This window comes from Cuculus canorus, chromosome 2 (genome assembly GCF_017976375.1).
Source record: "Cuculus canorus isolate bCucCan1 chromosome 2, bCucCan1.pri, whole genome shotgun sequence".
NCBI classification, from domain to species: Eukaryota; Metazoa; Chordata; class Aves; order Cuculiformes; family Cuculidae; genus Cuculus; species Cuculus canorus.
The window spans coordinates 2,252,568-2,267,690 of NC_071402.1; the positions used below are offsets into that span (position 1 = coordinate 2,252,568).

Here is a 15,123-nt window from a genome sequence, read left to right on the forward strand (position 1 = left end):
TTTGTTTTGGAGGTTGTTTTTGTTTTCTCTTTTACCACCTCTGCAAGGTTCAGCGGTTTGGCCTCATACAGCACGTTAAGAACTACCCAGTTTAATTTGCGGTGAGATATCTGTTTAAGATTGCATCCACTTCCCCAGTCAGCACTTAATTGGCAACTCGCTTGATTTAACAGCGTGGGAGCCGGCACCGGAAAAATGGCTGGAATAAATCACTGCCTGACGCCAGAAAATAGATATAATCTCAACATTAACTACATTAATAGGAGCAGGAGCCGAATTAAGAAAGCCATAAAGTATAGGCAGGAGAGGATAAATTAGAGACATCTCACTGTCTTCTCCAAGCTCTGCTATCTCTCCTTCCCTGGACACTCGTCCAGCTGCTGGCATGAGCTCATAGAATCGTGGAATCATGGAATCATAGAAGCATGGAATGGTTTGGGTTGGAAGGGACCTTAAAGGTCATAGAATCATGGAGTGGGTTGAGTTGAAAGGGACCTCTAAACCCATTCAGTTCCAACCCCTCTGGCATGGGCAGGGACACCATCCGCTGGAGCAGGTTGCTCAAAGTGCCGTCCAACCTGGCCTTGAAGAACTCCAGGGATGGGGAATCTACCACTTCTCTGAGTAATCTGTGCCAGTGTCTCACTATCCTCACAGGGAAGAATTTCTTCCTAAGGTCTCATCTAAATCTTCTCCCTCTCAATTTAAAGCCATTCTCCCTTGACCCATCACTCCAGGCCCTTCGAAAAAGTCCCTCCCCAGCTTTCCTGGAGCCCCTTCAGGTCCTGGAAGCTACTCAGAGGTCTTCCTGGAGCCTTTTCTTCTCCAGGCTGAACAACCCGAACTCTCTCAGCGTTTTCTTATAGCAGAGGTGTTTCAGCCCTCGGATTATCTTTGTGGCCTCCTCTGGCCCCGTTCCAACAGTTCCATCTCCTTCTTGTGTTGAGGATTCCAGAACTGTACACAGGACTGCAGATGGAGTCTCATGAGAGCAGAGTAGAAGGGCAGAATCCCCTCCCTCACCCTGCTGGCCACGCTTCTTCTGATGCAGCCCAGGACACGGTTGGTCTTCTGGGCTGTGAGCGCCTTTTGCCTGCTCATTTTGAGCTTTTCCTCCCCCAGCACCCCTTCTCCTCAGGGCTGCTCTCAATCTATTGGAGCATCATTAAAATCCTTTTCATCTAGCTTTGTGGAGAGGAGGGTGATGTTAAGATGGGGATGATGATGCCATGGAAGTGGCCCTGTGAGTTATAGCCCACCTTAACCCACCTGGGGAGGCTTTTGGCAGTGTTGTGACTCCAGTTTGGGTTCATTTAAGAAGTTTTTCCCATTTCTTTGTGTTCTGAAGATGTGAGTTGGTCTGGGTCTGGTGCCAGCAGAGGGAGACACCTCTGTACAAGTCCTACACAGCGAAGTTTGAAGCCAATTTAGATTTAATGAGAGAGCAACAGTGAATTTGTTTGGTCCTCACGTACACGTTGACCACACACACACATACATCACTTGACAGCTCTGATCTGCTGAAACTGGGATCTTGGTGGATTTTACATCTCAGTGCCATCGAGATCCTGTATCTCAGCATGATGTTGTTAGAGATGTCCCTGTATCCCACATGAGGAACTCATGGACGCTCACAGATTTAGATGGGACATCAGGAAGAAATTCTTCACGATGAGGGTGGTAAGGCCCTGGCCCAGGTTTCCCAGAGAAGTTGTGCCTTGTGCCAGCCCTAGATATGTCCAAGGCCAGGTTGGATGAGGCTTTGAGCAACATCCTCCAGTGGGAAGTGTCCCTGCCCATGGCAGAGGGGTTGGAACTGGATGATTTTTAAGGACCCTTCCAACCAGACCGTTCTATGAATTGGGAAAACCTGGTGAGACACAGAGAAGTTTTCCCTCCGTCGTTAAAGGGACCTTTGAAGGACCCTTCCAACCTAAACGATTCTCTGATTCTTTGAGTCTATGATTTTTGGTTCTTTAGGACAATATTATGGTGGGAAAGCCAAGTTTTTATGGAAAAGGACATCAGAATCCAAATTTCGACACTTATTTCCTTTGCCTTAGTACGTAGATTAAATTTGATTTTAAATACTTCTCTGCCATGGGTCTGTATTTATGGTGGGAAAAGCCTCTCTATCTATGTGTGTATGATTTTCCAGAGCTGGAGCAGGCCAGGAGTTGTGTTTTCTCCATGGATAGTTCCCGTAAGTGCAGCCCCACTGAAGGTCTTTAACCTCTTCCATGCTGAGTCAGTGCCCGATGAGTGGTTTTGCACTGAGCCCTGGAACCAAAGTTTTCCATTGAGCTCTTTAACCAAGGGTTTCCATTGACCCTGGAACCATGATTTTCCACTGAACCCTGAAATCAAGGTTCTCCATTGAGCCCCAGCACCAAGGTTTTCCACTGAGCTCTCTTTCCTGACCGAGATAGTTTTGTGCTTTAATTAAAATCTATCAGCTTTTGTTAATATTATAGCAATTTCCTATGTTAAAAAAGAGCATTTAAGAAAAATCCGTCTCTGGAAAAAACAATTATGCCGGGTATTTTTGGAAAGCAAGCAGGAGGGTAAGCTTTGAGTGGGATGAAGGCCTGTGTAACCTCAGGAGGTTCAACAAGGCCAAGGGCAAGGTCCTGCATTTGGGTGGGGGCAATCTGTGGTTTGAGTACACGGTGGGGGAATCATGTGATTGAGGGATGCCCTGAGGAGAAGAACTTGGGGTTCTGGAGGGTAAGAAGCTCAACATGAACCGGGCAGCATGTGCTCACAGCCCAGAAGGCCAACCGTGTCCTGGGCCACAACCAAAGCACAGTGGCCAGCAGGGTGAGGGAGGGGATTCTCCCCATCTGCTTCACTGTCGTGAAAACCCGCCTGGAGTCCTATGTCCAGTTCTGGAATCCCCAACACAAGAAGGAGATGTAACTGTTGGATCAGTTCTAGAGGAGGCCACAAAGACGACGTGAGGGCTGAAGCCCCTCTCCTATGAGGACAGGCTGAGAGAGTTGGGATTTTTCAGCCTGGAGAAGAGAAGGCTCTGGGGAGACCTTAGAGCAGCTTCCAGTACCAGAAGGGGATCCAGGAAAGCTGGGGAAGGGACTTTTTCCAGGGGCATGGAGTGATAGAACAAGGGGGAATGGCTTTAAAATTGTAAGGGGGAAGATTTACATGAGGCATTAGGAAGAAATTCTTCATGGTGAGGGTGGTGAGACCCTGGCTCAGGTTGCCCAGGGAAGTTGTGGCAGCCCCATCCCTGGAGGTGTTCAAGGCCAGGTTGGATGAGGCTTTGAGTAACCTGCTCCAGTGGGAGGTGTCCCTGCCCAAGTCAGGGAGATGGAATTAGATGATCTTTAAGGTCCCTTCCAACGCAAACTGTTCTATGAGTGGAGTAGAGGGGGAGAATCCCCTCTGTCAACTTGCTGGCCTCAAGGGTTGCAAACCCCTACCATGAGCAGGGACACCTTCCACTGGATCATGTTGCTCAAAGTCTCATTTAGCTTGATCTTGAACCACACTTGGAGCACACCCAGAGATCTGGAATATGGTTTACTTCGCTCTGGGATGAAGGAATATCACTTCTATCCTACGATGGGAGGATGTCTATGACCCGCTCTCACTCTCCTTCTCATTTTTGAGGACTCTGTCGCCCATCGACGTAGGTGGTAGGACGCTGCCTTGGAGGGATTAAGCATGAATGTCCCATCCCACAGTGATGTGGGACCTGGCGCTGCCCGACCAGCGTCCCACTCGTTGCTAAAGCTGTCTTGTATGCTGAAAGAGATCCATGTCAGCTAATCCGAATTAAACCCTAATGAACTTTGTCCAATCGTCTGAGCTAATGGGAGTAAAAGGAATCTAATTAATGGGACAATGGTCCCTGGTCTTCCTGGTATAATTGCTGATCTGCTGCAGCTTTAGAGCCGCGGGATGGAAAGCTCTTTATTCGGGGCCGTCAGCATTTCCATTCTCAATCGTAAGCGGTTTAACGGGACACTGTCATGGGTTTTAGACTGAAAGTTGACCTACCTTGGAAACAGCTTCATCTGGGCAATCACGTCATCTAGAACGGTTCTTTTGTCTTTTCTCTGGGCCGGTATTGTTGTGGAGTTTTTATAGCAGAAACTTTGCTGAAGAACTTGAGGAACTTTGATATGTATCAATAGATCTTTCTCAGAAGAGTTGGGGTTATTCAGTCTGGAGAAGAGAAGGCTCTGAAGAGAGCAGCTTCAAGTATCCAAAGGGGCTCCAGGAAAGCTGGGGAAAGACTTTTTCCAAGGGCCTATAGTACGAGCCCTGAGGAGAAGAATGGTGGTAAATGGAGTTAACTCTAGCTGGAAGCCAGTTACAAGTGGGGTTCCTCAGGGCTCGGTACTGGGTCCAGCCCTGTTTAATGTCTTTATCAATGACCTGGATGAAGGCATTGAGTGCACCCTTGGCAAGTTTGCGGGTGACATTAAGCTGGGTGGAAGTGTGGATCTGCTGGAGGGTAGGGAGGCTCTGCAAAGGGATCTTAACAGGCTGGACCGCTGGGCCGAGGCCAATGGCATGAGGTTTAACAAGGCCAAATGCCGGGTCCTGCACTTGGGGCACAACAACCCTGTGCAGTGCTACAGAGTAGGAGAAGTCTGCTAGAAAGCTGCCTGGAGGAGAAGGACCTGGGGGTGTTGACTGACAGCCGACTGAACATGAGCCAGCAGTGTGCCCAGGTGGCCAAGAAGGCCAATGTCGTCTTGGCTTGTATCAGAAACGGTGTGACCAGCACGTCCAGGGAGGTTATTCTCCCTTTGTATTTGGCACTGGTGAGACCGCACCTCGAATACTGGGTTCAGTTCTGGGCCCCTCACCACAAGAAGGGTGTTGAGTCTCTGGAGCGTGTCCAGAGAAGCTGGTGAGGGGGCTGGAGAACAATACTTATGAGGAGCGGCTGAGAGAGCTGGGGTTGTTTAGCCTGGAGAAGAGGAGGCTGAGGGGAGACCTTATTGCTCTCTACAACTACCTGAAAGGAGGTTGTGGAGAGGAGGGAGCTGGCCTCTTCTCCCAAGTGACAAGGGACAGGACAAGAGGGAGTGGCCTCAAGCGCTGCCAGGGGAGGTTCAGGCTGGACATCAGGAAAAAAAAATTCATGGAAAGGGTCATTGGGCACTGGAACAGGTTGCCCAGGGAGGTGGTTGAGTCAGCTTCCGTGGAAGTATTCAAAGGTTGGGTGGATAAGGTGCTGAGGAGCATGGTTTAGGGAAATGGTTTAGGAAAATCCTGGCCAGTGATCTGAAAGGAGTCATCTTGGCCGAGACCCTCTGGTCATGAAGTGGCAAAATAGACCACAGTGTTGTTGACCACGGCAGAAGGTTGTGGATGAGGAGAGAAAATAAGATGAATGCCAGCCACCCGTTAGGAAAGTGAGAACCACAAGAAGATGAGTGATTGAGACCACAGCAGATGTTTACTTTCAGGAACGATGATGAAACATTAATTACAGGCAGATGCGGCATCCTGCAGAGAGAAATATTGTCCTACTGGCAGCTCAGCCAAGATGCTTTTAATCCATGGAGCTGGGAACCTTCTCATGGGTGAGGCTGATGGGATGGGGGTGTAGAAAGTACAGAAGGAAAAGCCGTGGTGGAGCGTGGTCATAGAATCACTTGGCTGGGAAAGACCTTTAAGATTATGAAGTCCAACTGTACCTCTCCACTACTAAACCATAGCCCTGAGCACCTCATTTCCCCCCTTTTTTAAACACCTCCAGGGATGGGGACTCAACCACCTCCCTGGGGAGCCTCTGCCAGTGCCTGAGAACCCTTTTGGCAAAGAAATCTTTCCTGATGTCCAGCCGAACTCATGGGTCTAGAAGGTTTATGGCAAGAAATGAGATAGGTGGCGTAGTATCTCTCACTGGGTATGTGTAGTGTGGAGGGACAGCTGGCACCTTGGCGTGGCTTTGGCTGGTTTGTTAGAATCATAGAATAGTTTGGGTTGAAAGGGACCTTAAAGCCTATCCAGTTCTACCCCATCTGCCATGGGCAGGGACACTTCCCACTGGATCAGGTTGCTCAAAGCCCCATCCAGCCTGGCCTTGAACACCTCCAGGGGTGGGGAATCCACAACTTCCCTGAGCAACCTGTGCCTGTGCCTCACCACCCTCATCATGGAGAATTTGTTCCTAATGGTTAGTCTAAATCTTCTGCTTTCGAATTTAAAGCTGTCTTCCCTCACCCTGTCACTTCATCAACTGACTGTTGTCTCCATGTCATCCTGCTGAGCCCTTTTCTCCCTCTTCATCCAGTTTTTGCTTTGGGTTTACTGATCTGTTGGAAGAAATATTTCTTTTTATCAAGTGATGTGAAGTTAGTCTTGCAGAAAAGGTTGGAGGAAGGTTGTCAGGAACTGGACATGAAGCAGCAGTGGCTCAGGTGGCCAAGAAGGCCAACAACATCCTGGCTTGGATGTTGTCATAGTGTGGCTAGCAGGACTAGGGGAGGCATCATGCACCTGTATTCAGCGTTGCTGAAGTCACACCTTGAATCTTGTGTTCAGTTTTGAGCCCCTTGCTCTAAAAAGGATATTGACGGGCTGGAGCACATCCAGAGAAGGGGAATGGAGCTGGTGAAGGGTCTGAAGAACAAGGGTTATGAGAGGTGTTTGAAGGACTTGGAGCTATTTAGCCTGGAGAGGAGGAGGCTGAGGGAGACCTCATTGCTCTCCACAACACCCTTAAAGAAGATTGTAGTGGGGTAGGTGCTGGTGTCTTCTCCTGTATAAGAAGTGATAAGATGAGAAGAAATGGCCTCATGTTGTGCGGGGTGTCTTAGATTGTCTATTAGGCAAAATGTCTTCACTGAAAGAAGTGGGGAAGCATTGGAAGAGGCTGCCCTTGGCAGCGGTGGAGTCTCCATGCCTGGAGGTGTTTGAAAAGCACATAGATGTGGCATGTGGGACATGGTAGTGTTTGCCTGATGGTTCGACTGGTTGATCTTAGAGGTCTTTTCCAACCATAATGATTCTATGATAAGGATCCAACATTTCCACTCTCCAAGTGATGTGAAGTTAGTTACACAGAGGAGACCACAGGACAGATACAGCAGGTTGGTGTTTGATCATGGGGAAGAGGAAGAGCAGAGAAGAGAACAAGAAGACTTGGTCGATATAAGCACCAGTTCAATATTTAACTATGGGAAGGTGAAGAAAGATCAGACCTGGTCAGCACAAACTTCTATGAAGCACCAGTATGAAACCACCAGACTGAGGCAACGTTGCTGATGCTTTGAGGATCTCAAGGGAAGAGCCCAGATCTCACCCTACAGAGTGGGTCAGCCCAACCCCACCGTGCCTCCTAAACCATGTCCTGAAGTACCATGTCTACACAATTTTTTAACCCCTCCAGGGATGGAGACTCCACTGCTGTCAGGGCAGCCTCTTCCAATGTGTCACCACCTGTTTCAGAGTTTTATCACCTCACAACCTCCACCGGTAACATTTTTAGCACAAAACACTGTGATTTTCCCATCGTGCTCATCCCAAATGTTGGTTTTGGACCTCCACTACCTCCGACTCTGTTTTTAAACATGATGATACCGTTCCTCTCCCCGTCTTTTCATTAAAAATTTCTCTTCCCCTGTCCAACTGGAGGTGGGGGGAAAAGACAACCCTCAACCTTGTGTAGTCAAGGTTATGGCGATAAATTCTGTAGCATTGTCACTTCTATTCGGAGTAAATTGGCTGGCCGCTCGCGGGCTGAAGGGAAGATAATTTGCTGTAGTATTTCAAATGGATTAGAAATGGATTTGAAGGGAAAGTTCATGCCTCCCATTACAAAAGCTCGAAAGAAGACTCTCTTAAAGCACTGTTCCCACTCTGGCCTTCATTATCCACGCTTAATACCTTTCCTATTTTCCAGCGTTAATGAAATTTCCTGCTGGAGCGAGTCTTGTGGACGGACGGGAGGACTCTTTAGATCGGCGGGCTTGCGCGACAGAAAGGGAATTACAAGTTCCTCGTGTTGAGGAGCCAGCGTATTCTTCAGGTCCTTGGCCTGGCTCTTATCTCATTAATTTTATCCTCTTTGCTCAATGCAGTTCATTTCCAAACGTCTTCCTTTCCATTAGGGTAACAATTCCACGGAGAGCTGTGACACCGACTCTGATGAAAAGCGAAGGGGAGTTGGGCGCGGCTTCTCGACCTCCCTTCCCTTTGCTCACCTCGCTGGTGGCTTTTCCCTGCCACTGCTGTGGGGTTGGGTGTCACCGACAGGGAGGGACCCACACAGTAATGGTTGTGTTTGGGCTACAGAACTGCCGGCGAACAACAAACTCTTTGTTTTAAGAGGAAAAGAGAGTTTTCCTATGGGTGAATGTTGGGCTGTTAAGTTCCCCCCACTCTCTTCTGTGTGGGCTCAGCTCCCACTAGGATTTTTTGCTATAAAATGCTTTTTAATTTCAATTTTAAATCTCTTATAATGGAATGGGTTGGGTTGGAAGGGACGTTAAAGCCCGTTCAGTTCCAACCCTCTGCCATGGGCAGGGACACCTACCACTGGATCAGGCTGCTCAAAGCCTCATCCAACTCTGCCTTAAACACCTCCAGGGATGGGGCAGCCACAACTTCCCTGGGCAACCTGGGCCAGGGCCTCCCCACTCTCACCATGAAGAATTTCTTCCTGATGTCGAACCCAAAACTCCCCACTTCCAGTATGGAAAGGGGCTCCAAGAAAGCTGGGGGCAGACATTTTCCAAGGGCCTGGAGTGATGGGACGAGGAGGAATGGCTTTAAATTGGAACGGGGAAGATTTAGATGAGGCATTGGGAAGAAATTCTTCGTGCTGAGGGTGGTGGGGCCCTGGTCCAGGTTGCCCAGAGCAGTGGTGGCTTCCGTCTCCCTGGAGGTGTCCAAGGCCAGGTTAGGTGGGGCTTTGAGCAACCTGATCCAGTGAGCGGTGTCCCTGTCTATGGCATGGGGGTTGGAAATGGATGGGCTTTGAGGTTCCTTCCAACCCATACCGTTCCAAGATTCTATGATAAAGTCCCAATAGGAGCGTTCCCAATGGGACCTACAGAGCCTGTGGTCCCGCGCATTAGGGTCTTGACCATCTCCAAAGGCTGCTGGAGAGGACGCTGCCAAACATGTTGCTGCTCTTAGACTGGCTTTTTCTTTTTAATATTGCTTCATAAAAGTATAAAACATCTTACAATCTGCAGCCGTTGCGATTTGCTCGGCAGCTGCTGCCTGCTCGCGCGCTGCTCACTCTGGAGGGGTCAGATGCCACCAGGTAATCACTCTTGATAAATGGTGGCTTTCAAACAAGAAGCATCAGAGTGCACAAGCACTTCAGCATCTGAGGGAGTACAGCAAGGCAAGAAAATAAATATCCAGAAGAGAAATCCTGAGCCGGCAACGTTTGCATGTAGACCAGAAAGCCAATCATGTCCTGGGCTGCTCCAAAGCAGTGTGGCCAGAAGGTTGAGGGAGGGGATTCTTCTCCTCTGCTCTGCTTTGGTGAGACCCCACCTGAAGCCCTATGTTCACTTTTGGATTCCTCAGCACACGAAGAACTTGGATCTGTTGGAGCGGGTCCAGAGGAGGCCATGAAGATGACTGGAAGGCTGGAGCACCTCTGCTGTGAAGACAGGGTGATAGAGTTGGGGTTGTTCAGCCTGGAGAAGAGAAGGCTCTGGGAAGACCTACCTGAAGAGGCTCCAGGAAAGCTGGGGGAGGGACTTTTTTGAAGGGTCTGGAATGGTAGGACGAGGGGAAATGTCTTTAAATTGAAAGGGGGAAGGTTTAGATGAGACATTAGGAAGAAATTATTCCCGATGAGGGTGATGAGGCCGTGGCACAAGTTGCCCAGGGAAGCTGTGACTGCCCCATACCTGGAGGTGTTGAAGGCCAGGTTGGATGAGGCTTTGAGCAACCTGATCCAGTGGGAGGTGTCCCTGCCCATGGCAAGGGGTTTGTAACTGGATGATCTTTAAGGTTCTTTCCAACCCAGCCCATTCTATTACTCTGTGTTTTCAACATGGTAAATTTAGATGACCGTAAGCCCCACTTGAACTTGAACAAACAGAAGGTGTGGTTGTCATGATTCCATGGTTCAAGCTCCCTTTCACTGTCCCCACCCCAAAGCAGGCCACTTATTTGAATCAGTTTTATGAGAAGATTTCACATCTGGTGCAGGAACCATGGTTTTGGCTTGTTGGGTTCCACTTAACACCTGGTAGTGTCAACTCCTGCAGGGCCAGGTTACCCAGAGTAGTTGTGGCTGCCCCATCCCTGGAGGTGTTGAAGGCCAGGTTGGATGGGGCTTTGAACAACCTGATCCAGTGGAAGGCGTCCCTGCACACTTGACAGCTTTCCAGAGGCTTTTTTCCAGCTGTTTTCCAAAGGAGACTTTACAGAGCCTCCTTGAAGGAAGTGATGCCCATAGCTCAGTTCTGGGCAAAGCAGGAATCCAAAAGCCATCAGCTTTGCAGGCCCTGTAGGTAGTGGTATGGAGCATCCTGATGTCCTCCTGGAGCTGCTTCACTAGGAGAAAGAGGAGGAGGACAGCTGGAGCCGGGATAGGTCTTGTTGTCACAGGAGCTGTGGTGCTTTGCCATAATACAATACCTTTATTGGAATCCTGGAATGGTTTGGGTCGGAAGATGCCTCTGAAGGTCGTCTACTCCAACACCCCTGCCATGAGCAGGGACATCTCGGGATCAGGGTGCTCAGAGCCCCATCCAACTGGGATCTGGTTTAGTTGTGGACAGGTATGGTTGGACTTGGTGATCTAAAGATCTTTCCCAACCAAATAATTCTCTATTGGTTTGAGGACAAAACTACACGACATTTGGGCTCTCCTGCGCCTTAGTTTCCCTTCTGAAAAGCGTGAACAATCCGTCTGTCCAACCAACCTGTGTCTCTTCCAAATCATGTCATTTTGTTAAAATTACAACTTCGTCTTCCTCTCTGGAGAACCAAACACTTGGGGAACTGGGGCGGGAGCTTCTTTGTGCATCCCCTTTGGAAAAAAAAAAAACTGGAGGAGCGATTCTCTGAGCGCGGTAGCCAGTGGCAACAACGCAATGAAATGAATTGGCTGTCACGCTAAGCGCTAAGAAATGGAACGATTAACGTCGTCCAATTCTCCTTTTCTTTGCAGCACATGTTCATTTGAAGGTAATGCTCTCCGGGGTTTGCATCTTGCTGATAGGACGTCGGGGTCTTAATTTACAGCTCGACGCCGGTTAATGCGCGCTTTTATATCCGTTGTCTTAATAGCATTACGAGCGTCGTTTGGGTTAATACAAAATTAGAGCGCTCATTTGCATAAACAAATTACTGTTTGGATTAGCGCTAAATGGCGAAGACGACCGATAGGCGAGGAGATTGGATTCGGCTCGGTTTGCAGATGAAACTGAGCTGGGTGGCTCCGCGCGGCATTGTGAGGGAGGTAGGATCGGAGAATCGTGGGGTGGGGATGGATGAGAACTTTGACATGAGGTGGCAATGTGTGCTTGCAGCACACAAGACCAACCGTGTCCTGAGCTGCATCCAAAGCAGCGTGGCCAGCAGGGCAAGGGAGGGGATTCTCTCCCTCTGCTCTGCTCTGGTGAGACCCTGCCTGAAGTCCTGTGTCCAGTTCTGGAATCCCCAACACAGGGAGGATATGGAACTATTGGAACGGGTCCAGAGGAGGGCTACAAAGATGATGCGAGGACTGGAGCACCTCTGCTCTGAGGCCAGGCTGAGAGAGTTGGGGTTGTTCAGCCTGGAGAAGAGAAGGCTGTGGGGACATCTTAGAGCAGCTTGCAGTACCTGAAGGGGCTCCTGGAAAGCTGGGGAGAGACTTTTTCCAAGGGCCTGGAGTGATGGGACGAGAGGGAATGGCTTTAAATTGGGAGGGGGAAGATTTTGATGAGACAATAGGAAGAAACTCTTCCCTGTGAGGGTGGTGAGACTCTTGCCCAGGTTGCCCAGGGATGTTATTGGTGCCCCACCCTGGAGGTGTTCAAGGCCAGGTTGTATGGAGCCTTGAGCAACCTGATCTAGTGGGAGGTGTCCCTGCCCATCACAAGGGGGTTGAAACTGGATAGGCTTTGAGGTCCCTTCTAACCCAAACCTTTCTGTGATTCTATGGTTCTATGAATAGTTTGGGTTCGAAGGGACCTCAAAACCCATCCAATTCGACCCATGCTGCCATGAGCGGAGATAGATACCTTCTGCTGGACCAGGCTGCTCAAAGCCTCATCTAACCTGGCCTTGCCTTCAGGGAAGGGGGCAGCCATGACTTCTCTGGGCAACCTGGGCCAAGGCCTCACCACCCTCATAGGGAAGAATTTCCACCTAAGATTTCATCTCAGTGTCCTCTTTTCAGCTTAAAACCACCCCCCCTCGTCCCGTCCCTGCACTCCCTGATCAAGAGCCCCTCCCCAACTTTACCTGACCCTTTCTGTACTGGAAGCTGCTCTAAGGTCTCCTCAGAGCCTTCTCTTCTATAGGCTGAGAACTCTCCTAGTCTGTCCTTATGTGGGAGGTGGGAGGTGCTCCACCCCTTATATCATCTTCGTGGCCTCCTCTGGAACCAGATGATCCAGAGCTTCTGTGCCTACAGCAAGAGCATCCCTGGTTCCTTCCTGTGTCACCTCCATCCTTGGGCAGCTGAGGGATTGCTGACAAAGCAGCAGCTCCTTGTGATATCTCTCCTAGCTTGGAAACTTGGACTTTTATCATTTTCTTGCAGGTCCCTGCTATTAAACCAAGCGCGCCCATCACCTCAAGGTAGCAAATCCCAGCACGTGCAACAGAGATGGAAGAGCAAAGGCCTTCGCTGCATCGGTGGAGTGATGTACCAAGTGTCAGCCAATAAACTCTCCAAGACCAGCACTCCTATCCGGGGGAGAGACCTGAGCACCAAGAGCCCCGGCAGAGCAGGTGAGCAGGAAGAAATTGTCCTGGTCTGCATCCAAAATCCAGCGCTAACCTGGCGTTGGCATTGAGGTCAACTTTTAGCTCATTATCCCCAACCCACATGTTGCAATTCATCTTCTGGCCTCACAGGAGACCAGACACAAAGGTGATGGGTTTCACATCAATTCCAAAGTGCATCCCCCAGCTCTTACACTGAAGGGGAAACAGTGTAGAAGACACAAAAGGTTGAAGAAAATTGAGGTTGTTCTTGATTCAGGCTTAATTCAAGCTTGTAAGGACATGCTGTTAAAGTTATTTCTTCTTTCAACTTGAACAAAGTCTTGGGGAGCTTCAAATGGCACCAAACATTTAAAGGTATTTGGTGTGCTCATCAAGTTGCATTCAATATTGACCTAAGAATGCCAGGAGGATCAGTCTGCGCCACCTGCCCCATCCCTGGAGGTGTTGAAGGCCAGATTGGATAATGCTTTGAGCAGCCTAATCCAGTGGGAGGTTTCCCTGCCCATGGCAGCGGGGGTGGAATTGGATGGACTTTGAGGTCCCTTCCAACCCACACCATTCTATGATTCTGTGATCTTTAAGGTCTCTTCCAACCCAAAGCATTCCATGATTCTGGGTTCTGGCCGTAAACACAGATTTTGGACACCTGCTCCTTGTCCCTTTGCAGGATGAAGGTGCAGTGGCAGACATGGGAAAGCCCTTTTCCCCAGGGATGATGTTGGCAGAAACTTGTGTTTCTGCAAAGATGTATTTTTCACTTGCAAAAGTATTAGAAAATAGGTGGTGGAACGATGTGGAAAGCATGCAATATGTTGAAATTAATTAAGCAAGCACAATAATTGGGTTTCTCCACCCACAGCGAACATCTTCATGCAGTGTCACATTTATGGTGGGACTCAATGATCTTCAAGGTCTTTTCCAGCCTACATGATTCTGTGATTTCTTTCTATGACTGCTAAAATGTTATTCATAGGATCATGATGAGGTTTCTGCTCAGCCTCCTTTTCTCCAGTCTAAACAACCCCAGGTCCCTCAGCCAATCCAAGAACCCCTGGGCTCCAGACCCTTAACCAGCTCCGTTGCGCTTCGCCTGACGTGCTCCAGACCCTCAATGTCCTTCTTTGAGTGAGGGGCCCAAAACTTAAGCCAGGATTTGAAGTGTGGCTTCACCAATGCCAAGTCCAGAGCGATAATCCCTGCCCTGGTCCTGCTGGCCACACCATGGCTGATCCAAGCCAGGATGCTTGTGGCCTTCTTGGCCACCTGGGCCACTGCTGGCTCATATTCAGCTGCTGTCAACCCACACCCCCAGGTCCTTCTCCAGGCAGCTTTCCAGCTGCTCTTCTCCAAGCCTGGAGCTGCATGGGGTTGTTGTGTCCCAAGTGCAGGACCCAGCGCTTGATCTTGATGAACCTCATGTCATTTGCCTTGGCTCATCGATACAGCCTGTCCAGATCCGTCTGTAGAGCCTCTCTACCCTCCAACTCTTCCACCTAGTTTGATATCATCTGCGAAATGACTGTGGAAGCCCTTGATCCCGTCATCCAGATCAGTGATAAAGATATTACACAGGACTGGTCCCATAAACATACTAAACAAGACTGGGAGCTCCTCCACTGCGTCTGATGCTCACGGCTGACTGATGCTGATGGACAAGATCCAGATGTGGTGGAAGAACTCCATGCTTGTTAAAAGGAGGAGGAACATCACCGCGGTGCAGGAAGCCATGGACTGGAAGAAAATGTGTACTCGGCTCCTTGTTTACCATCTAATTTTAGAAGTGCTGAGTGCTGCAGAACCACGCTTTCTGTGTATGGAAGGATGATAAAGTGCTCAGTGCTTACACGGGGCTGGCTGAGGGCTTGTGTGAACAATTCTCATTCTACTGAGCTGCTTGGCTTTTTTCAAAAAGGAAGGATTTCAAACTGGAACATTTCCACCACTCATTTTCTGCCACCTCCACTTGGTGGCACTTTCAGTGTAGGTGTTAATAGGAATCCTAGATTCATGGGATGGTTTGGGTTGGAAGGGACTGTGAAGATCATCCAGTTCCAACACACTGCCATCAGCAGGAACACCTCCCATTGGATCAGGTTGATCAAAGCCCCATCCGACCTGGCCTTGAACACCCGCAGGGATGGGGCAACGACAGCTTCTCTGGGCAACCTGTTCCAGTGCCTCCCTACCCTCATTGTGAAGAATTTCTTCCTAATATTCAGTCTAAACCTT

General features: G+C 49.4%; 1 protein-coding gene across 1 annotated transcript in view; it reads left to right on the forward strand.

Annotated features, from left to right (window-relative positions):
• ZC3H3 (zinc finger CCCH-type containing 3) overlaps positions 1-15,123 on the forward strand; it is a 149,682-nt gene that overhangs the window by 69,549 nt on the left and 65,010 nt on the right. The window contains exon 5 of the mRNA XM_054057547.1: positions 12,707-12,897. Coding sequence (XP_053913522.1) covers positions 12,707-12,897 — 191 coding nt within the window. The remainder of the gene's footprint in view (positions 1-12,706; positions 12,898-15,123) is intronic.